Source organism: Diabrotica undecimpunctata, chromosome 4, assembly GCF_040954645.1.
Source record: "Diabrotica undecimpunctata isolate CICGRU chromosome 4, icDiaUnde3, whole genome shotgun sequence".
Classification (NCBI taxonomy): domain Eukaryota; kingdom Metazoa; phylum Arthropoda; class Insecta; order Coleoptera; family Chrysomelidae; genus Diabrotica; species Diabrotica undecimpunctata.
In genome coordinates, this window is record NC_092806.1 from 89,475,581 (window position 1) to 89,500,581 (window position 25,001).

Genomic DNA, 25,001 nt, shown 5'->3' on the forward strand with positions numbered 1-25,001 from the left:
TAATGCCACCGTCATTCTTAACTCTTCTAATTATTTCGACAAAATGTTCGAACTTCTCAATTCCACAGAATACAAACGCGTCCCAAACGATCCAACCACCTATCTGGAAAAAACGACCAAATCCATCATAAATAAGTCTACTCTACCTTCAGACATTAAAAAAATCTCTTATACCCAGAGAAAAATCATCCCGAATTCCAAAGATATACGGCCTTCCAAAAATCCATAAGCCCAATGTTCCCCTAAGACCCATTGTCAGTGCATACAACTGCCCCACTCAGAAATTGGCAAAACATCTCGCTTTATCCTTACAAACATTAGCCGAAAAAGCTTCGTCTTTTGTCAAAAACTCTTTTCATTTTATTGATCTTCTGAAAAATATTTCTATTTCACCCTCAGATATACTAGTTAGTTTCGACATTGTTTCTTTGTTCACCAACATTCCCATCGATGAAACCATTTCCATCTTGGACTCTAAACATCAAATCCCCCAAGACACACTATCTCTTGTAAAACACTGCATGTCTAATACATACTTTTCATTCCAAAATCATTTTTATCGTCAAATCAAAGGTGCCCCAATGGGATCTCCCCTCTCTCCCGTAATAGCTTATATTTTCATGGAACATTTCGAAACAGCAGCCCTGTCCTCATCAAATCTCAAACTCACCTGCTGGTTACGGTATGTTGATGACACTTTTGTCATTTGGCCTCATGGTAAAGACGCGTTAGATCTCTTCCTCTCCCACCTGAATGGAATACATCCTAGTATTCAATTCACGATGGAAGTTGAGTCTGAAGCGTCTTTGCCATTCCTTGATGTTCTTATTCAGAAAAACTTACCTCACAGTTTTTCCTATTCCGTGTACCAGAAACCCACTCATACAAACAGATATCTTAATGCCCAGTCACATCATCACCCCGCCCAACTCAATTCAGTTGTCAACACTCTCATTTCTCGTTCCATAAGACTTAGCGACAACAATCATAGGTCATCCGAAATTAATTCAATAAGGCAAACAAACACTCTTACAAAACGGCTACCACAAAACCCAAATCAATAAGAGCATTCAAAAACATCTAAACCCCATTCCATCCAAAAAAGAAACCTTGCCACCGGATCAACCCAAAATCTTTCTACCTTTTATTAAAGGTGTCACTGATAAGATCAGTAGAACTCTTCTTCCTCTAAATATCAAAACCATCTTCACTACTCACTCCAAGTTGTCCAATCTCGTCAGATCCGTAAAATACCAAATCCCTAATGAAGACCATGGTGTCTACGAGATACCCTGTTCCAGTTGCCCACGTAAATACATCGGACAGACAAACCGACGAATCCATAACCGTATTTACGAACATTCTATATCTGTCATACATTCCGATACTACTTAAGCCCTAGCCCAACATCATATTCAAACAGGCCACAAAATAGATTTCGAAAAAGCAAAAACCATCGCCCCCATCCGCTCCTTAAAATCGAGAATCATTCGTGAAGCTATCGAAATCGAAAAACGGCCTAACAGCTTGAACACGCGCGATGACGCGAAACGATTGCCGGCAACATGGCGACCCCTGCTTCAGCGACCTCCCGCCCACCCGCTCAGGCCACGTCAGTTCAGACCACGTCAGCGCATACCGTTCCCGCGCATACAGCGAGTATAAAAGCAACCACACAGGGTAAGACCGGGTGTCACTCGACACTGAGGAGTAGGCAGATTGAGATCTCAGTGCCGAGAGACAGTTCTTGCAATATAGAACACGATACTGGTACGTCTCGAGTGAGGGGAGTAGGCAGATTGAGACCCCGAACTCGAACCGAACCGTATCACTCTTGATAATGTTTCCAAAATGGGTGCCGAAACGTCGAGTAATAAATTCTCAACGCGGTTCTTTCCGAGAACTAAGTAATTTTCATTCATTTGACCGCGGAAATTTATCCGAGCATATATATATATATATATATATATATATATATATATATATATATATTTTTATACGATTTTTATATCATTTTTAACGAGCTTTATCGTAAATAATAATAACACAAATACAAACTAATGCATGTTTCTGAGAATTGTTGTCAGCTTAGCGGTTTCCTTTGTAACAAAGAATTCCAATAATGCCGATTGCGCGGAAAAACTGTACACTTCCCAAAATGAACGGTATCTGTAACTGCCGCTTGTTTTAAATTTTAAATGTCTCATTTGTGCTTCGACTTTCTGTTCAAACGCAACAAACAAACGTTTATTATTGCCGCCATTAGGGTTTATTAGTGCCATTATTGGTGTTTATTATTGTTTATTTTTTGCCAAAAATGCCTTGACTGTTGTTAAAACGGCACGCATTGTTGCGTTTGTGGAAGACGGTCACACTCAAAGGCAAGTCGCAAGAACTGTTGGCATAAGCCTTTCTACGGTTCAACGAGTGCTTCAACGCTTTCGGGAGATGAGTTTGCTAACCAGACGACCTGGCTCTGGACGAAAAAGAACGACCACGGCACGAGCTGACCGTTTTATTGTGTTTCAGGCTTTACGAAACCGGACCTCAACTGCGGTTATGCATCGAAATTGTCTACAGGAAGTACGAAATTGCAATGTTAGCGTTGCAACAGTCAGGAGAAGACTTCGTTCTTCTGGACTATCTTCTCGAGTAATGGCTACAGGACCGCCACTTGGCCGGGCGCATCGAGTTGCACGACTAGCTTTTGCTCGACAATACGCGCATTGAGGAATTAATGATTGGAGTAAAGTGTTATTCTCAGATGAATCCCGTTTCTGCCTAACTGAATCCAATTGACGTATAAGAGTTTGGAGGAGAACCGGTGAACGATTTTCACAAGCTTGCATTGCTCCAAGAATGCCATTTGATGGAGGCTCGGTCATGGCTTGGGGAGGTGTATCTTCCGACTTCCGCACAGAATTACCCTTCATCGAAAATGGGTCCTTAACTGCACGAAGGTACATTACGGAGATTCTGGAAGAACATGTTATGCCCACCATGGCAGGATTTGGAGAAGACGCCGTTGGAGAAGACGCAGGACAACGCACAACCGCACGTTGCCAGGATCAGTATGCAATACTTGGACGAGGTTAGAATTACGAGGTTACCCTGGCAAGCTAGGTGTCCGGACCTGAATCCCATCAAACATCTCTGGTACGATTTGAAAAAACGTATCCAAACCCATACACCTCCTCCTAACAATGCACAGGAGCTTAAGGATCTGTTTGTGAGAGAGTGGAATAACATACCTCAACATGTAAATCGGAGAAAAATTGAGAATATGCCGCGTCGTCTGCAAGAGGTTATTAGAGCAAGGGGAGACAATACACGATATTAGTCATTGAAATTCCACTGATGTTTTACCACGTTCTGTATTTTTCATTTTTTCTTTCGTATGCCTGTTTCAACAATTTGGTTTGTTTTCTGCTTTTTCAATAAAAATAATAAAAAAACCGTTTTTTTTTCTTTCAAAACAAACATTGATGACAAATAAAAAATACATTAGCTTAAAAAAAAGATTATTACTGCAGCAGATGCAAAAATATTCAAGAAACTTGAAATTTTCAAGGTGACCCGAATTTTATGATCGCGAGTGTATATATATATATATATATATATATATATATATATATATATATATATATATATTGTTATGGATCAGTTTATCAATCAGAAATAGAATAAAGAGTTTTTTTATTATTTTAATATACCGAGGGCATATAAGTTAAAATACAACCCTGTACTTATTTGTAATAGTTAGAATAAGAGAAGACATTGTTCCGTGACGGAACAGTTTTTCCTTGAAAGACTGAGTGAATAGTGAAAGGACAATGGAACCCGTATAATTTTATAGATTTAAGAATAAACTATTAATTGTATTTTGCGGTGGGCATTTTTCGAAAGTAAATAAGAATTAGATTTAGATATGAGATAACAAGAATTTGGAAACTTATTTCTTGTGAAAAAGGCAAAATTGTTAATGGTTTCTGAAAAGTAATTTGAGTGAAAGTAGTTTATTTGTTTTAAATATTATGTTGGAAATTTTCTAAATCGAAAATAAGTGGGAAAGATGAATGCTTATGATTGGTTAAAAAGGAATGATGGGGAATGAGAGAGTTGAGAAAGTTGTCTGGGGAGATTGAAAAGTTTTTATTATGTTACCGGCAGACCAGAAGAGAAGACGTGTTTTCGTGTAGTCAATCTGAGTACTAGTGTTTTCGTTTGTTAGTGAAAAAGGTGGAAGCTGAGAGCAGATCAAAATCGAGAAGATTAATACCTCTTTTGAGTCTGCATAGTCCACGAGACATAATTGAGAAAGAAAGGAGAATTTGTGAATAAAGAGTACCGGTCAAAAGAGGCTTGGGCTTGGTTTTCGGAGGAGTAGTTTGCTGGTATGCGGTTTGGATCGATGCTGAGAACGGGAAAGATTTGATGGTAGCCGGACATAATCAATCAAGGAAGGAACTGTGGTTTGATCGAGAGGAGACATCATTGGTGAAAAAAAATAGAGGTCAGTCAAATAATTTGAATGAAAGAAAACTAAGATATTCTAAAGATAAAATCAAATATAAGCATATGAACTAAGATTCCAAGTTTCAAAGAGTTATTTTTTTGTGAATAAATTATATTTTATATGGTCAATTTTTTAGTAGATATTATTATAAAACAGATCAATAGATAGTTTGTAATTAAAATTAAATTTAGAGTATAGGAGTTTGTTGGGAAAGATAATTGCCCACAAAAGTTACTTATTAATATTCATCGTATTGCTTATTGAAAATAAATAATAATTTGTGTGCACATTTATGTTGTTTTAATGTTAGTACCGTTTCCTGTTCTATCCCGATTATGAGCAACTAGGAGATACTGAACCCACTAGAAGAGATATATAAAGTAAACTGATTAAAGTAAAATTAAGAAGGCACCCTGAGAATTTTTAATAGTAAGTGATTTGTATGACTCTGCATAAATTAGTGAATTAATTAATTAAATAATTGGATTAATTAAATTAGTGTTAATTAATAATAAAACATCATAAAGCAGATCACAACAATATATATACATATATTGTTGTGATCACATCTCTGTTGTGAGGAGTTGTTATTAAGATGAATGTTGGCTATTTTTAATATTTATAAATTTTGTTCAATATGTTACAATATATGTTACTTAACTGTCCAGTGTCCGTTTTATAATTTAAAGTGTTTTTATTTTTGTTAATGTAATACATTTCAAGAAATAATCTACTTTTGTAGTTATCAGTCTGTGCCAAAATGTGAGCTTTGTTATAGTCTAGCATATGACCAGTGTTTTCATAGTGCTCAACCACTACGCAAGTATTTTTTCTCAAGCGGCAATCACTTTTATGTTGTGTGATGCGTTGTTTTAGCCATTGTGATGTTTGACCAATATAGCTATTTTGACATCCTAAACACGGTATTTCATAAACGAAGTTACTTTTATATAAGGTTGGTACTGGATCTTTGATTTTTGAAAATAGTTGTTTGCTGTTCATGGTATTATATTTAGCTATACTAATATTAGGAACATTTTTGAATATGGATATGACAGAATGAGTTAGACCATTAATAAAGGGAAGTTTTTTATATTTGATTGATTTGTTATTAGAATCATGGACGGGACCGTCATAGAAATTAGTGCTGTAAATCAGTTTTTTTAAAATTTGTTTAGGATATCTGTTGTTACGAAAAAATTTTGTGTATTATGTTCAGATTTTTTTGTCCATCAACAATGGACATTATCCTGTTTTTCATACCTAGTACGGTATTATATTTTTGACGGATGGTATGGTTTGAATAGTAAATTATATACCTGCCTGATGATGTCGGCTTTTGGTACCAATCCAATGTCAAAATATTGTCATTTGTTCTTATTACTCTTGTGTCTAAAAATGGTATACTAAAATCTGTCTCAGTTTCAATTATAAACTGAAGATGTTTATTAAATGAATTAAAAATGTTTAGTGTGGTATTGATGTGATAGTTGAGCACTATGAAAACACTGGTCATATGCTAGACTATAACAAAGCTCACATTTTGGCACAGACTGATAACTACAAAAGTAGATTATTTCTTGAAATGTATTACATTAACAAAAATAAAAACACTTTAAATTATAAAACGGACACTGGACAGTTAAGTAACATATATTGTAACATATTGAACAAAATTTATAAATATTAAAAATAGCCAACATTCATCTTAATAACAACTAACCTTAATAATTCATCAAATAAATATTATTCTTCCAACTTTTCTTTTATTGTTATTTTTATTTTTACATTTGAAATAATTTTAATTTTTTATCGTATAGCTGTAACGAACGTGCTTAATACAATTTAATCTTGACATTCAATATTTCAAATACTTCAATGTCAGTTTTTATTTGCGAAATCTTTTAAATTCTGTGAGTGTTTTAAAATGTATTTGTACGCCATTTTATGTAATGTTCAAATTGTTTTTAGTTTACTCATGAGGAAGCTTTTAAATAAATGGCAAAATATTGAGTAATTTAGAAAAAAGAAAGATTTTTATTACAGACCACTTTACCCGATAATTTGAACGTATTTATATATATATACAGGGTGAGTCATGAGGAACTTTACATACTTTTACCATATGTAGAGTCCCTCAGGGAGCATATCATGTGGCCACTAAACAATGTCAACTCCTCTCATTTATTAATTAACAGGGTGATTTGTGTAATTGGCCATTTATTTCATTTTACTGTAGTGTTTATACGGCTCATTTGATTTTTTTAATTTTTGCATGATACAGTACACTACTATCAAACATTCGACTGGTATTAGCTAAACTAAAAAATTCCAGGACTGCCATTGGAAAAATTAATTTAGGGATTCGTATTAAATATTACACCCTGTGTATATATTTTTTTTAAATGCAATAAGTGATTTTCAAACTACATAAATAGCCAATGAAAACGACATATGCGACAATGTTGTCGCACTTTTATTAAATTTTTAGTGAACGATCAAATCTTACCAAAAATAGAACAACCATAATGAAGTATCAAATTATAAGGTAATTAATTTAAACAAATGTTATAAATTTCAAACATTTTAATTGAAATGATAAACTGAGTCACTGCACAACAAAAAACAGTAACTACTAACAATAACGAAGAACAATTAAAAAAAAAACTAAAAATATGTACATAGTTATGATAAACCCATAAATTAGAACTGGAAAAGATACAATAATGGTAACAAAATAAAAATAATTCAAAATATATTTTCGAAATGGAACCCTGCAGCCTGTACACATTTTTGTTGCCGAATTGTTAATTGACGTATTGAATTACGGATACTCTGGGGATCGTTTCTAATAGTATTACAACAATGTATAATTCTATCAATTAATTGTTGTCGGTTATTAATATTCACTGCGTAAACTAGTTGCTTCAATTGTCTCCAAATATGGTAATCAACGGGATTGAAATCAGGGGATTTTGAAGGCCACGAAATAGGACCTGCACGTCCTATCCGCCTGTTGCCATAAACATTATTGAGATGTTGTCTCACTGCCAGTTAAAAGTGTGGGGGTGCCCCATTATGCTGAAAATACATCCCTCGGATAGCAACGTTCTGCCCACACATGTGAATTTCGTGAATTATTTATCCCGTCTCTGGTAAATTGGGCTTCATCTGTAAATAGTGTCCTGTATAGCGTTGGTCGATTATTGTTAATCCATCTACAAAATTCCAACCTATCGATCTCATCTCCAGCATGTAGTCGCTGAACCATTTGAATGTGATATGGGTATAGATTATTTTTTTGTAAGACTCTACTTACTTTTGATTGAGTAACATTGAGTTCTCGACTTACTTGTCTAGTGCTTATTGTAGGGTTCATAGTAACGGCGTCCATAATGTCATCTTCCTGCGCTTCATCTACATGTCGCTCTGTTGTTCCACTAGGAAAAGTGCCATTTTATCGCAAATAATTAAAAACTGACCCAAATGTTGGATGACTGGGAGTTCGACGATTAGGAAATCTCCTGCGATATTCTCTACTAGCAGCCCTACCATTCCCATTACAGAATCCATAAACAAATATTATGTCTGCATATTCTGTGGTCGAAAACTGATGTGGCATTTTGAACGAAAGTAACAAAAGCTCTACCAAAACTAACACAATGTACTTAACGTAGATATGACAGAAGAAATATGTATTCTTGTACACATAAATAACAATTGATAATGACAATAATGACAATGGGTATAAAATATCAAGAAACGTCAAACGGTCAACGCCAACCTTCATTTTAAACTTTTTTAGATTTATTTTTATTTAGTACAGTTGATGCAATGTATTATTATTTGACATAAAATTTTAATCATTTACAATCAACAAAAACTAACACATACAAGAGGTTTGACTTTTTAATCAATTTAATTTATTATTTATCGAAAATAATGCCCCAATACGATCTATGAGTAAAAATTTAAAATTGAAAAACAATTGATTCTATCATAGAGATAATACAAAGTGACAGTAAAGATGTTAATTTTCTACGTATTAGATTATGTTGTAGGAACTCATTTTAATTAAAATGTTTGAAATTTATAACATTTGTTTAAATTAATACCTTATAATTTGATACTTCATTATGGTTGTTCTATTTTTGGTAAAATTTGATCGTTCACTAAAAATTTAATAAAAGTGCGACAACATTGTCGCATATGTCGTTTTCATTGGCTATTTATGTAGTTTGAAAATCACTTATTGCATTTTAAAAAAAGTTTATACAGGGTGTAATATTTAATACGAATCCCTAAATTAATTTTTCCAAAGCCAGTCCTGGAATTTTTTAGTTTAGCTAATACCAGTCGAATGCTTGATAGTAGTGTACTATGTGTGTATCATGCAAAAATTAAAAAAATCAAATGAGCCAAAAGAGGAGTTGACATTTTTTAGTGGCCACATGATATGCTCCCTGAGGGACTCTACATATGGTAGAAGTATGTAAAGTTCCTCATGACTCACCCTGTATATATATATATATATATATATATATATATATATATATATATATATATATATATATATATATATATATATATATATATTGAGATGATTGGTGTTTAAAAAATTAATTTATGTTATATACTACATAATATTAGATATTAAAAGTAATTGGTTATTTTAATAAGTTATATACTAGAAAATTTTATAAAAATTATTTGTGAGGGCATTTTTAAGAAATTAGCATGTAATAAGTGTAAAAAAAAGTTTTATTTTAGTAATTATAATGTTGTAGATATATTTAAGTGAGCCATGTGACTAGGCAACCAAAAATACTCTTTAAAGTGACGTTTAAATAATAATTACGAATATAAGTGGGGTTATAATAATATGTTGTTTAAAATGTGTAGTTTATTAAATTAGAGTGTTAAGTTACTGATTTAAGTGTATATTCTGATCTGAAAAGCCTAAATGTCAACAAAATTCTCGATAAAAAGAAAGGAATTCTCTAGAATACAGAATTTAACCTTTGTTTACGGAAGAACTTTCTCGAATATGATTATGTCTGTGGATCGAACATATACTTTTTCCAGAACATTCATATAGGTAGGGAATAGAACAAATCGAACAGGATTTCTTACCAGATGGTTCTGGAAGATTGAAAAGGTATAAATACTCGGTGATTTGGATTCAAGATGGCCAGTTTAGTATGAAAGTTGTTAGAATTAGCATGAAATAAGCCATTCAGTTAGTAAGAAGAAGTCAGATCAGTTACAGTTTAGTCAGAATTAGGAAGAAAGTATAAAGTATGTAATATTCGGTGATTTAGTATTAAAATTTGATAATATTGGAAAGTATATTAGAAGAATATTGGTTGGATATTGGAAGAAATTAAAAATTATATTATGATTGGAGATTAGTATAAATCAACTTATGATAATTATATGGTGATTGGATATTGGTACATTGAAAAGAAGAATAAATATAAATATATAATATATTTGGTGATTGGATATTGGTATATTGAAAAGAAGAATAAATATAAATGCTGTTTGCTGGTTTGCTTGGTGGTTTATAAATGTTGGTGAAGAAAAATATTTTAAATTGGTGGAAGCTGATAATTGGAAAAAGTAATTTCACAAAAACAAGGATAAACGAAGCTGAGAACGAAGATATTGAGTGGTGATTAAAATCTATATAGTGGAAAACAGTTCATTTAGGCATTCAGTGAAAGAAAGGTACAAAATTTTGTTAATATAATTTAGTTAGTGTCATAACAATTTCAATTTTGAAGATAGTTTGTTTAAATTTTACATTGTCTATAGAATTTAATTAGTTTAATAAGAATTTTAATTTAAAGATAGTTTATTTTAAATTTTACATTGGTTATGTTAGATATATATGTGTGTTTCATAATAGATATAGTAAAGATAATTTAAAAAGTGCTTAAAACTAATTCTTTGAGAACCGCGATAAAAACCCTATATTATTAAAAAAAACACTCATTGCTCATCATTCACAAACAATACATCATAAATATATATATATATATATATATATATATATATATATATATATATATATATATATATATATATATATATATATATATATATATATATATTTATATATATATATATATATTTATGATTTTTTATATTAAATTAAACGGTCATATTCCTTAAAGATGTCTTCACGTACAGAGGGATTCTATGTTAAGACTAAGCGCATCTATGGAGAAACTACAGTGAAGAAACTCAAGAGATGGACAAATTTAGTTGAAAAGTTAGCTACAGCGGAAGCAAGAAGAACTTTCTTATTAGAATGTAGGAGAACACGGAAGATTCCCAGATTTATCATTGATTGTACTTCTACAATTCTTTCTTCTACCACGGGGACCATTAGTCCCACTATTCAACACCTGAGTCAATCACTTAACAGGCAGGTGAGGGCACGATTGCTTAATTTTCATATTTCGAAGGTTCATTCAGACATTAAATTCATTACTAATCAAATTAAAAATATCACTGAGTTCTTAGACCAGGTTCTTCCTGTCCCTTTACTTGACACTTTTGAGACTTCTTTACACAGAAAATTCAATTTCTATTACCAGAAATCAATCTTACGCCTTCAAAAGAAGTTAGATAATTTAGATACCCCGGAGTTTCACAAAATTCCTTTTAATCCTAAATGGATTAAAAATCTTTCCAATGTTGATGTTCCTCAAGACATTCTTAAACTTTTATCTTTGGGACCAAAATTTGGCCTTCAACCATCTTTCAAGGATTATTCCGTTAATAGGATTCTTGCTGATGTTGAGAATATTTTGTCATATGCAGATGACTCAGACCTTTTATCCCTTAGGTCTTATTCCAATAACATTTTATTGAATTATACCAAACGTCCTAAGCATTCCATATCGATCATTGATAGTGTATATAGGGAAACAGTATCTTTTTTAAAAAATCACCCAAACCTTTTGGTCCTCACTAGCGATAAGGGTAATGCCACAGTTCTCATGGATAGAGATCAATACATATCTCTTAGCCAGTCCTTGTTGGATGATAGTCGTTATTATCAACTCCTTCCCTCCAACCCTTGCTCTAAGTTTACTAATAGAATTAACAAGTTTATTACGCATTTAAAGGATATTAAGGTCATAAACCAAACCATAGCTAAATCTCTGCATAACTATGATGGTTATTCACCAAGATTTTACTGTTTACCCAAAATACATAAACCAACTCTTAGTATGAGACCTATTGTTTCTTCTATCAATTCACCAAATATACACATTGCTAAATTTCTAACTGATATTCTATCTAAATCCTATGATTATCACAATTCTTATAATATTTTTGATTCTTTTCAATTTAGTGCATTTATTAACAATTTTAAACTACCACTTAATTACATTTTGGTGAGCTTTGATGTAGTATCACTTTTCACTAACCTTCCTTTTTCTAGTGTTCTCACTTCTTTAAGAAATCATTGGAACACTATCCAACCAAACTCCCCCGTTTCCTGGGACGTATTTGTAGAGCTTTTGCAATTAGTGTTTGACACTAATTTTTTGGTTTTCAATGATAAATATTACTTACAAATTTTTGGTACACCAATGGGTTCATCCATATCTCCCATCCTTGTTAACTTTGTCCTTGATGACTTGATATCTGAATGTTTGGGTCTTATAGATTTCCATATCCCTTTTGTTAAACGTTATGTTGATGACCTTTTGTTAGCCTTACCCTTTGAGAAAGTAGAGTCTACCTTATCGATTTTTAATGATTTTGATCCTCACTTACAGTTTACTTATGAACTTGAGGATCCTTCTAACAATAGTATTCCTTTCTTAGACATGCGTGTCTTTAGAAATAATGACAATACACTAACTACAAGTTGGTACAGGAAACCTATGGCTAGTAATAGGTTCCTTAACTATCATTCTTGCCATCCGTTCAAATACAAAATAAATCTTATAAAAGCACTCAGCTGTAGGGTCCATAGGTTAACACATCCTGATAACAAAAGGGATTCTCTTTTGTTACTCAGAAGTATACTATCTGACAATTCTTACCCTACATCTCTCATAAATAAATACCTTTTTTCAACAAGTTTTGGGTCTTCTATTGATGATTTACCTAATGGCGATCAACTTAGAATGATTTCTAATAATATTATGAACAACAATACTCTACTTTCTCCTAACATTGCAACTTCCACCACCCATTACTCTTCACTACCCTATTTCCCATATGTTACTGAAAAGCTTATTAAATTGTACAAACAGAACAATATCCCGGTTAAGATTGCTATCAATAATTCAAAGACTGTCAGGAACTTGTTTTCTAAAATTAAAACACCTCTTTCCTTTTTGGAACAAGTGAATGTAGTCTATCACATACCCTGTTCTGAATGTGATGCATGTTATATTGGTCAAACTGGCCGTTCCCTTAAAGGACGCCTTACTTCACATCGTAGTGACATTAAACTTTCTAAACATACTTGTGCCCTTGCAGAACATGCAATCAACACCAAACATACTGTGAATTTTGATGGTGTTAGAATTCTCTGTAGAGAACGTAACCTTAATAAGAGACAGTTTATGGAGATGTGTCATATTTTGAAACAACCTAATGCATTAAATAAGAGAACTGATATCAGCAACTTAAGCCAAATTTACCATGCACTAATACTACAAAATTGATTCTTTCGTATTCTACTTTTAAATTATTGGTTTCTTCTTTAACTTCTTTTATTATATCATAACATTTATGTTGGCATCTAAAAAACTTTTCCTTCAATCTCACCATCTGATTGTCAGTTCCGACATTCGAACTTTCAAATACTTTATTTTGCATGATATGATCATGACAGTCAAGATCCCTAGCCTTGCCGTTGTTAATATAACATTCCAAAATTGACAATTAAATTTTTTTTTGATAGATTTTAGAATCCATCAATGTTTTTAAAAGTTAAATTATAAAACTAATTAATATAAAATTACTTAAATTGGGAATCTTCCGGCATTCTGTGTTTTTTTGCTGTTTTATTTAGTAAATTAATTTTTGATGTGTCTTCACCATACTAATATCTTAATGCTACAGATCTTTTTAAGGTAAGATCGTTTACTTATTGTTTTTTATATTAGATGTATCGCTAATACCATTCTTTTAGATGAACTGACGATGCCCATTGAACAGTGGGCGAAACGTATTCAATAAAAAGATAAAGTAGCACAACTCTTTTCTTTTTTAATCTCCAAATTGACCGAAAATATCCCTTTCACTTACGAGTGCACATTTTTTATATATATATATATATATATATATATATATATATATATATATATATATATATATATATATATATATATATATATATATATATATATATTCCTCTTAGTCGTTAACCTGATGCAGGTATCGTGATATCATGAAGCTATTAGCTAAATTTCCCAATGTTCCTCCACGTTTTTCTATCGTCTGCCATTCTAGCACATTCTGACAATGGAGCGCCAATGGTAGCAACAATATGGTCCGTGTATCTTGTGGGAGATCTACCTCTATTTCTTTTGCCTTCTACTTTTCCCTGGATGGTAAGTTTTTCAAGACCATTTCTTCGAAGCACATGTACAAAATAGCTTATTATTTGTTCTGATATTTGTGTTCTTAGTCTTTTCTTTATGTTTAGCTGGTCCAGTATGGATTCATTTGTTCTTCGGGCCACCCATGGTATTCTCAGCATTCGTCTCCAGCAGTACATCTCAAATACATCTATGTTCTTTTTGTCTCTCTCAGTAAGGGTCCAGCATTCCGATACATAAGTAAAAACTGGAAAAACTAGACTTCTTACTAGTCTCATTTTTGTATCGGTAGTTATTTCATGGCTTTTCCAAATTTTTATTAATTTTGCCATAGCGCTTTTTGCGATTGCTGACCGCCGCTTTATTTCTTCAGTACAGCCTCCTTTGTTGGTTATTAATGAGCCCAGATACACAAATTTATCTACAACAGCGATATTGTTTATCATGACCAGATGATTTTGATTGTTGTTAGCTCTGTCAATTATCATGATTCTCGTTTTATCTCTTGTTTATTTTAAGGCTCATCGTTAAGCTTACGTCTTCTATCCGTTGTAGCAGGTGAATCAATTCAGCTTCAGAACTAGCGAGGATAGTAGTATCATCTGCATATCTCAAGTTGCAAATCTTCTTCCCGCCAATGGTGATGCCACCGTTCCAGTCCTCAGTAGCTTTCCGCATTATCCATTCACCATAGATGTTAAATCGAATTGGGCTTAGTATGCAGCCTTGTCTCACGCCCTTTGTGACCCTGAAACTATCGGTTAGTTCCCCATTTATTCTAACTCTGGCATAATTGTTATTGTACAGGCTTTTAATTAGCAGTATCAGATGATTGGGGACTCCCATTTCAGACAAAACCTGCCACATTTTACTCCAGTTGACCAAATCAAAAGCTTTACTATAATCTATGAAGCACAGATATGTTGTGATGTTGAATTCTCTGGATTTTTCTACAATCTGCCGTACGTTTAAAATTTGTTCTCTAGTACCACGTCCGGGGACGAAACCTGCTTGTTCCTCCGCAATGTTAGGTAGTAAAAAGGGCTTTATCCTCTCGAGAATTGTGTAAGAGTATCTTACTGCAATGCGCAATTAGAGCAATTGTGCGATAGTTGCTACATAAATCTTTCGCTCCCTTTTTATGTATGGGAATATATAGTGATTGTGTCCAGTCCTCAGGCCATTTACCTGTCTCCCACACTCTTTGACAAATTTGATGTATTATATCCACTCCAACGTCATCTATATATATATATATATATATATATATATATATATATATATATATATATATATATATATATATATATATATATATATATATATATATATATATATATATTGTTGTGATCTGCTTTATGATGTCTTATTATTGATTAAGACTAATTTAATTAATCCAATTATTTAATTAATTAGTTCACTAATTTATGCAGAGTCATACAATTCAATTACTATTAAAATTCTCAGGGTGCCTTTTTAATTTTACTTTAATCAGTTTATTTTATATATCTCTTCTAGTGGGTTTAGTATCTCCTAGTTGCTCATAATCGGGATAAAACAGGAAACGGAACTAACATTAAAACAACATAAATATGCACACAAATTATTATTTATTTCAATAAGCAATACGGTGAATGTTAATAAATAACTTTTTGTGGGCAATTATCTTTCCCAACAAACTCCTATACTTTAAATTTAATTTTAATTAACAAACTATCTATTGATCTGCTTTATAATAATATCTACTAAAAAATTTACCATATAAAAAATATAATTTATTCACAAAAAAATAACTCTTTAAAACTTGGAATCTTAGTTCGTATGCTTATATTTGATTTTATCTTTAGAATGTCTTAAAGTTTTCTTTCATTCAAATTATTTGACTGACCTTTAATTTTTTTACACCAATGATGTCTCCTCTCGATCAAACCACAGTTCCTTCCTTGATTGATTATGTCCGGCTACCATCAAATCTTTCCCGTTCTCAGCATCGCTCCAAAACCGCTTACCAGCAAACTACTCCTCCGAAAACACAAGCCCAAGACTCTTTTGACCGGTACTCTTTATTCACAAACTCTCCTTTCTTTCTCAATTAGATCTCGTGGACTATGCAGACTCAAAAGAGGTATTAATCTTCTCGTTTTTGATCTGCTCTCAGCTTCCACCTTTTTCACTAACAAACGAAAAACACTCCTACTCCGATTGACTACACGAAAAAACACGTCTTCTCTTCTGGTCTGCCGGTAACATCATAATCTTTTAAATATCCCCAGACAACCTTCTCAAACTCTCTCATCCCCCATCATTCCTTTTTAACCAATCATAAGCATTCATCTTTCCTACTAATTTTCGATTCAGAAAATTTCCAACATAATATTTAAAACAAATAAACTAATTTCACTCAAATTACTTTTCAGAAACCATTAACAATTTTGCCTTTTTCAACCGAAATAAGCTTCCAAATTCTTGTTATCTCATATCTAAATCTAATTCTTATTTACTTTCGAAAAATGTCCACCGCAAAATACAATTACAAAGTTTATTCCTTAAATATATAATTACACGAATTCCATTGTCCTTTCACTATTCACTTAGTCCTTCAAGGAAAAACTAGTCCGTCACGGAAACAATGTCTTTTCTTATTCTAACGATTACAAATAAGTACAGGGTTGTATTTTAACTTATATGCCCGCGGTATATTAAAATAATAAAAAAAACTCTTTATTCTATTTCTGATCGATAGACTGATCCATAACAAAATATATATATATATATATATATATATATATATATATATATATATATATATATATATATATATATATATATATATATATATATATATATATATATATATATATATATATATATATATACATGCAGTTGTTTGTGACCGGTTAATACAGTAAAACAAAGATTTGTGAGGTTGCAATCAAAAGACCTAGTGATTAAAACACTAGTATATTGTTTTTTTCAAGACAACTAAAATGTATTATAATTAATTTTATGACATTCTATTCGTAAAAAGTACTTTATATATATATATATAATGTTATGATGTTGTTTGTGAATGATGAGCAATGAGTATTTTTAATAATATAATATATAGGGTTTTTATCGCGGTTCTCAAAGAATTAGTTTGTAAGTACTTTTTTAAATTATCTTTATTATATCTACTATGAAACACACGTATATATCGAACCTAGCCAATGTAAATTTAAAATAAACTATTTTTAAATTGATATTCTTATGAAACTAATTAAATTCTATAGACAATGTAAAATTTAAACAAACTATCTTCAAAATTGAAATTGTTATGACACTAACTAAATTATATTAACAAAACTTTGTACCTTTCTGTCACTGAATGCCTAAATGAACTGTTTTCCACTATATAGATTCTAATCACTACTCAATGTCTTCGTGCTTCGGTTATCCTTGTTTTTGTGAAATTATTTTTTCCAATTATCAGCTTCCACCAATTTAAAATATATTTCTTCTTAAGCATTTATAAACCACCAAACAAACCAGCAAACAGCATTTATATTTATTCTTCTTTTCAGTATACCAATATCCAATCACCAAATATATTATATAATTTTAATTTTCAATTAATACTTCTTGCATTATCCAATCACCATTTATACATTACATAATTTTTAATCTTCAATAATATTTTCTTTATACTGTTTCTTAATCTTCATTTAACTCACTATATTGAACAATTGGACCTTCTGTCTGACTATAATTGATCTGACTTCTATTTCATGCTAACTCTAATTAACTTTCATACTAAACTGGACTCATAGTAAATGTAACTCATAACTGATGCCTTGAATCCAAATCACCGGGTATTTATATCTTTTTCCATGTTCCAGAATCATCTAGCAAGAAATCATGTTCGATTTTGTTCTATTTCTTCTATATGGATGTTCTGGAACAGTCCATTTCGCAAACAAGGCCATCTCCGGTGATCTAGAGAATTCCTTTCTTTTCTATTGAGAATTTTGTTGACATTTAGGCTTTTCAGATCAGAATATACACTTAAGTCAGTAACTTAACATTCTAATTTAATAAACTACACATTTTAAACAACATATTATTATAACCCCACTTTATATTCGCAACCATTCCTTAAATGTCACTTGGAGAGTATGTATATCTGGTTGCCTAATCACATGGCTCACTTAAATATATGTACAACATTATAATTATAAAAAAATACTTTTTATATGCTAATTTCTTAAAAATGCCCTCACATAAATAATTTTTATAAAATTCTCTAGTATATAACTTATTAAAATAACCAAATACTTTTAATATCTAATATTATCTAGTATATAACTTGTAAATTAACCTTTTAAACCCTATTTTTCTTTCTCCTATATTCTATTCATTTCCATACCCCAAAATTAAATTTAAAATAAATAATTTACTTATTATTTTTTTAAATATTAATTTTCTTATCCACATACCTTAGTAAATATAATAAATTAAATAATTTAATTTCTTTGTTTAAAAATTGTTTAAATACATCCCTGTTGTCTATGTCAAACTGTCATGTCAAATAGAGCAATGGAGGCTATATCAGAAAATAAAAATATAATCTAATCATCTATTATTGTGTTATGTTTATTTATAGACAAAATCTAGGAATTATTTCCATTCAACAGGCTTTCATCCATATGAATTGGTAAGTTTTACACTTTATTATATTAGAAAGACATTTTTAGCAAATCATTTATAGAATCTATTTAGTATCTAACCCCAAATTATGATTTTTAGGGCACAAATAATTTCCATATGTACAAAATCATTAAGTATGATGTTAAATTGATTCATAACAAAGAAATCTACCATCTATCTATGAAATGGATCTATCAGTAAGCTATTAGTGTTGTTATTATTAGTGTTAAAAGTATAGAAAACATTATTCATTCTCTTCATAATATTTAAATATGTCATTGATATGAAAAATTCCTCTAGGTCTATTATCTGTATCTATTAACACATAACTATTTAGTCCATTCTGATTTTCAATTCTGTATGGACCTTCAAACATTGGTTGTAATTTCTTACAACGGTTTTCTTTAACATTACTTTTTCTAAGTGAACGAATTAACACTTTATCTCCTTTTTGAAATGTGATTGGTTTTTTTATTTTTTTATTTTGTCTTCTGATATATTTTTCAGCTTTCCTCCTAATTCGGTTATTCACTTTCTGCATTACTTGTTCTAACATATCCTGATTATATTCATTAATCCATTTTCTGTTTCCTATATGGCCAAACATTAAATATTCGGGTACTTCCTCTGTATTTAAATTATGTGTATTATTTAAAAAATATTCTACATGTGGTACATGTTGCTGCCACGTTTCATGTTGATTCTGGCATACTATTCTTAAATATTTTATAACTTCTTTAATATATCTTTCTGCAGGATTTGCCTAAGGATGTCTGATACTTGTAAAATGAATGTTGATTCCCTTTTTCTCACAAAATGCCCGAAATTTTTGGTTGTTAAAATATGTAGCATTATATATTATGCAATTTCTAAATGGTCCTATTTCTTCGAAAAATTGATTAATATATAATTTCAATGTTTTAACATTTGTTCTTGAGCAGGGATATAGTTTAATAAATTTTGTATATAAATCAACTATCACTAGTATATGTTTTTTTCCTGTTGGACTGAGAACTAAATAAAATCCATGGAAACTGTATTTAGTTTTTCATATACAACATTAGATTTATATGTGTTCTGGTTTTTGAAATTCTTTTCTTTGTTTATTTGACATATTTGGCATTGGGTAGTAATTTCTTTTGCTATACTTATGTCATTCTTTGCAAAATAATTGTCCCTAAATAGCATCCATAGCTTTCTTGAACCAATATGCATATAATCGTTATGTAAATTTTTCAATATTTTCCTTGCCAAAGTTCTACTTATTACATATACCTCTATGCCATTTATTATTTTATAATAAACCCCATCTTTCTTAAGGACTTTTTGTTTTTCACTCAAATTGATCTGATCTCTTACAATTTCTTCTTTAGAATATAATCCAGTGCTTTCTACTAATTGATTTAATCCAATTTTTATTGTTCGCTGCCCTTTTTGTGATGTATTTTCTAACCTTGATAAAGCATCTGCCACTATGTTGGATTTTCCAGAAATGTATTTGATTTCAAAGGAGTATTCACTCAATATTAGACTCCACCTATGTATTCTACTGTTTCCATATTTGTTATTTAATATAGATGTTAAAGCTTGGTGATCTGTTTCTATTGTAAATTCATTACCCAACAAATAAAATCTTAATTTTGTGACACAGTGTATAATACTTGCTAGTTCTAATTCTGAGACTGAGTAACCCTTTTCATGTGGCTTTGTAATTCTTGAAATGAATTGTATTGGGTATTCGACCCCATCATGTATTTGTAATAATACCCCTGAAAATCTCTCTATTGATGCATCTGTTCTTAATATGAATGGCTTTGTGTAGTCTGGGTGATATATTTTTAAATTTGACAGAAAAAGGTTTTTGATTTCTTGGAATGCTAGTTCTCTTCTCTGATCCCATCTCCATTTTACACCTTTTTTCAGTAGTTCAAGTAATGGAATTTCTTTTATACTTAGATCTGGTATCATCCTTTTATAATAATTAATTATTCCAATAAATCCTCTTAAAGTTCTTAAGTTGTGTGGTGTTTTATATTCCTGAATGACCTGTGTCCGTTTTGGATCCATTTCTATTCCCTTAGTATTAAGTTTATAACCTAGATTATTACTTCTTTTTGAAAAAATGTACATTTTTCTTGATTTATTTTTAGTCCAACTTTGTCTAATCTGTTAATTATAATTTTTAGGTGTTTCTCATGATCTTCAGCAGTTTTAGAAAAAATTAATATATCATCAATGTAGTGAATTACAAAATGTTCATATTGATCCAGAATCTCATGAAGACATCTACATAGAGCACTACAAGATGATTGACGTCCAAATGGTACTACTTTGAATTGATATACTACTCCATCTATCTGAAATCCTGTATACTGTCTACTTTTTCTTTCTAGAGGTATTAACCAAAAGCTATGCTGTAAATCGATTTTAGTGAAAAATGACATTCCTGTAATTCTTCCTAGTATTCCATCTATACTCATTGGTGCTTCAAATTGCTTTTCAGTGATCTTGTTAATATTCCTTGCATCCAAACATAACCTGATTTCACCTGATCTTTTACGTACTACTACTATTGGGTTTATGAAACGTGTATCTGCCTTCTCAATGATTCCATCTTCTAACATATTATTAATCGTTCTGTTTACTTCTTCTCTGTATTTATATGGTATTGGGTATGATTTTGTTTTAAAATGTTTTTCTTCTTTAACTTTTATACTATGGATATAATTTTGTGCAATTCTATTTTCTTTATTGACAAGTCCCTTGTGTTGCTGCAATATGGAAACGACTATTGATTTATATTCTTCAGGGCAATTTAAAACTTTTATCATATCTTCTTCTTTACAAATAAAATTATTCTTCATTTTGTACTCATTATTCCTTGCTTCCAATTTTACGCACTCCACCTCGTAGGCATCCATCTGCTTAAAATTTCCATTCCTTAAATATTCACTACAATTATTCTTTAGATTCTTTTGGGACATTTCCCTATCATCAAAATATATTTCTTCTTCATAAATATCATTATTTCCTTTTAATAATATCCTATCAACTCTTATTCCTTCTTCCACCTCATCTTTCTGCATAAATTTAATTATTTGCCCTTCCAAAGTTACCATTTTTTCTTCAAAATCTATCTTTACTTTCTTCTTTTCCAATTCATCATTTCCCATTAATATATCAACACATAAATCCTTGACAATAAATCCTTGCATATTAATTTCTTTATTAAGAATATTAATTTTAAAATTGGCTAGTTTATCAATTTCACCCAACTTCTTATTATTTGCACCAACAATTTTAATTTTTGGAATCTTTATTATATCTGATAGTTTTAATGTATTAAAAATAAAATTCTCCGAGACTAAAGTACTTTCTGAACCAGTATCTATCATAATCTTAATCATTTTATTTTTGGCCAAAGCATTTATATAAATTAAATTAATAGATTCAATAATTTCCTCTCTTTCTGGATTCATTTCTGCAGTATCTTGTGGAACTTGAACTAAAATCTCCTCTTGTACAGGTTGTGTTTCTACTTCAACATCTTCTTCATTCTTTTTGCTTCTTGTACCTTTCTTTCCTTGAGACATTTTGAGACTTTACTTGTTCAAATATAATTAAAAATAAAATCTATAATTTTTTCTTTCTAATGAAAATTAATTTAATTATATGAGAGCACTTATCTTCCCAAACTAATTCTTTTAAATAGAGAGCCCCACGTTGGGCGCCAATTTGTTATGATGTATTGTTTGTGAATGATGAGCAATGAGTATTTTTAATAATATAATATATAGGGTTTTTATCGCGGTTCTCAAAGAATTAGTTTGTAAGTACTTTTTTAAATTATCTTTATTATATCTACTATGAAACACACGTATATATCGAACCTAGCCAATGTAAATTTAAAATAAACTATTTTTAAATTGATATTCTTATGAAACTAATTAAATTCTATAGACAATGTAAAATTTAAACAAACTATCTTCAAAATTGAAATTTTTATGACACTATGACACAATAATATTTTCTTTATACTGTTTCTTAATCTTCATTTAACTCACTATATTGAACAATTGGACCTTCTGTCTGACTATAATTGATCTGACTTCTATTTCATGCTAACTCTAATTAACTTTCATACTAAACTGGACTCATAGTAAATGTAACTCATAACTGATGCCTTGAATCCAAATCACCGGGTATTTATATCTTTTTCCATGTTCCAGAATCATCTAGCAAGAAATCATGTTCGATTTTGTTCTATTTCTTCTATATGGATGTTCTGGAACAGTCCATTTCGCAAACAAGGCCATCTCCGGTGATCTAGAGAATTCCTTTCTTTTCTATTGAGAATTTTGTTGACATTTAGGCTTTTCAGATCAGAATATACACTTAAGTCAGTAACTTAACATTCTAATTTAATAAACTACACATTTTAAACAACATATTATTATAACCCCACTTTATATTCGCAACCATTCCTTAAATGTCACTTGGAGAGTATGTATATCTGGTTGCCTAATCACATGGCTCAAATATATGTACATTATAATTATAAAAATATACTTTTTATATGCTAATTTCTTAAAAATGCCCTCACATAAATAATTTTTATAAAATTCTCTAGTATATAACTTATTAAAATAACCAAATACTTTTAATATCTAATATTATCTAGTATATAACTTGTAAATTAACCTTTTAAACCCTATTTTTCTTTCTCCTATATTCTATTCATTTCAATATATATATATATATATATATATATATATATATATATATATATATATATATATATATGTTATACACAATATAACATAATTTGACATCAATATGTCAAATAATTAGTCAGTAAATTTTTAAAATATACAATTTAAAGTTTATTTTGAATTATTCAAAAAAAAAATTATTAAAATTCAAAAACTAAAAATTATTCAAATAAAAACTTCACAGTGTATATTTTAAAAATTTACTAATTATTTAAAATGTCAAATTATGTTATATATAAGGTATATCGATGGAAGGTAACCGTATATACGGATTTCTGACTATTGGTCGTCTTCAGTACGGTGCAGCCAAGTTAGAAAAGGAGCATTTTAACTTGGGAAAGGATCACTACAGGAGTAATGCGACCAATTTGTGGCATTAGACTTAGAAGACACTGATGGTTTCTGGGCAGATTGAAAGAAAAAATAAGAATATATTCGGCAACAGCAAATATGGATAATGTGAATAAATAGTTCTGGGCCAATTTATAAAAGGCTATTGATATTGCGGCTAGCGAAGCACTAAGAAAACAACCAGTAGAAAGCCTATAAAAAAAACCGTAGTTCAGAGGCGAAAGAGAAAAACGAGAAGACATTTAAGATTTCAATCATTAAAGATATGACGACTACAAAAGAACAAAACAACGATATTAGTACATAAAATAAACCAAGAGCACTAGGAAACATGCTCAAAAGCTGGAGAGTGACATGGGGCGAAGAAGAAAATATGGAGAACGATAAGAAATTAATATACAGAAATCAATGAGATGATTGCAATACACATATAAGTACTGATACATAGGCAGAATACACAACAGACTTATTTATCTATAATTACAGATTTAAACAGGGTTAATTAAAAGCAAAATTGTTAACACAAGTCCAATTAAATGAAGATAAAACAGTTTTTGAGGAAGTTAGTAAAGCACCAAGTTAAAAAACAGAATATAACCAGGTGCAAATAAAATATCCAGTGAACTCTTCAAATATGGAGATGTGGAATTGGTAAAAGGAATCAAATTATTGCAAAAGATCCTTGAACATAACAGAATCGTATCGCATAGCGATGCCCACGTTTTAAAAGGAGATAAGCAGAACCCTTCCAATTAGAGAAACATAAATCTCCGAAACACAATTCTAAAATTGAGCACAAAAGTGGTAACAAACAAAATAAATACTTTCACATTAGCAGAAGAACAACAAGAGTTTAGATCATGTAGAGGCGTTGTATTTATGATGCAAAAAATATTATAAAACTCAATCCAATATAATAGAACAGCATTCCTGTGTTTCGTAAACTTACCAAAAGCCTTTGATAAAATTCAGTTGGAGGATGTGCATTACCGAGCTAACTCCCCATTAAGTAAAACAATCAAAGATGTTTACAGGGAAAACACAATTAAAGCGCGACTAAACATTGAATTTACAAATACCATTAAAGTATACAATGGT

General features: G+C 30.6%; 2 protein-coding genes across 5 annotated transcripts in view; one reads left to right on the forward strand and one right to left on the reverse strand.

Annotated features, from left to right (window-relative positions):
- ocm (over compensating males) overlaps positions 1-25,001 on the reverse strand; it is a 302,029-nt gene that overhangs the window by 205,020 nt on the left and 72,008 nt on the right. The gene's annotated exons all lie outside the window — the stretch shown is intronic.
- On the forward strand, positions 10,696-24,659 carry LOC140438786 (uncharacterized). The gene is made up of 2 exons (XM_072528435.1): positions 10,696-11,758; positions 24,505-24,659. The coding sequence occupies exons 1-2, from the start codon at positions 10,696-10,698 to the stop codon at positions 24,657-24,659; spliced, it is 1,218 nt and encodes a 405-aa protein (XP_072384536.1).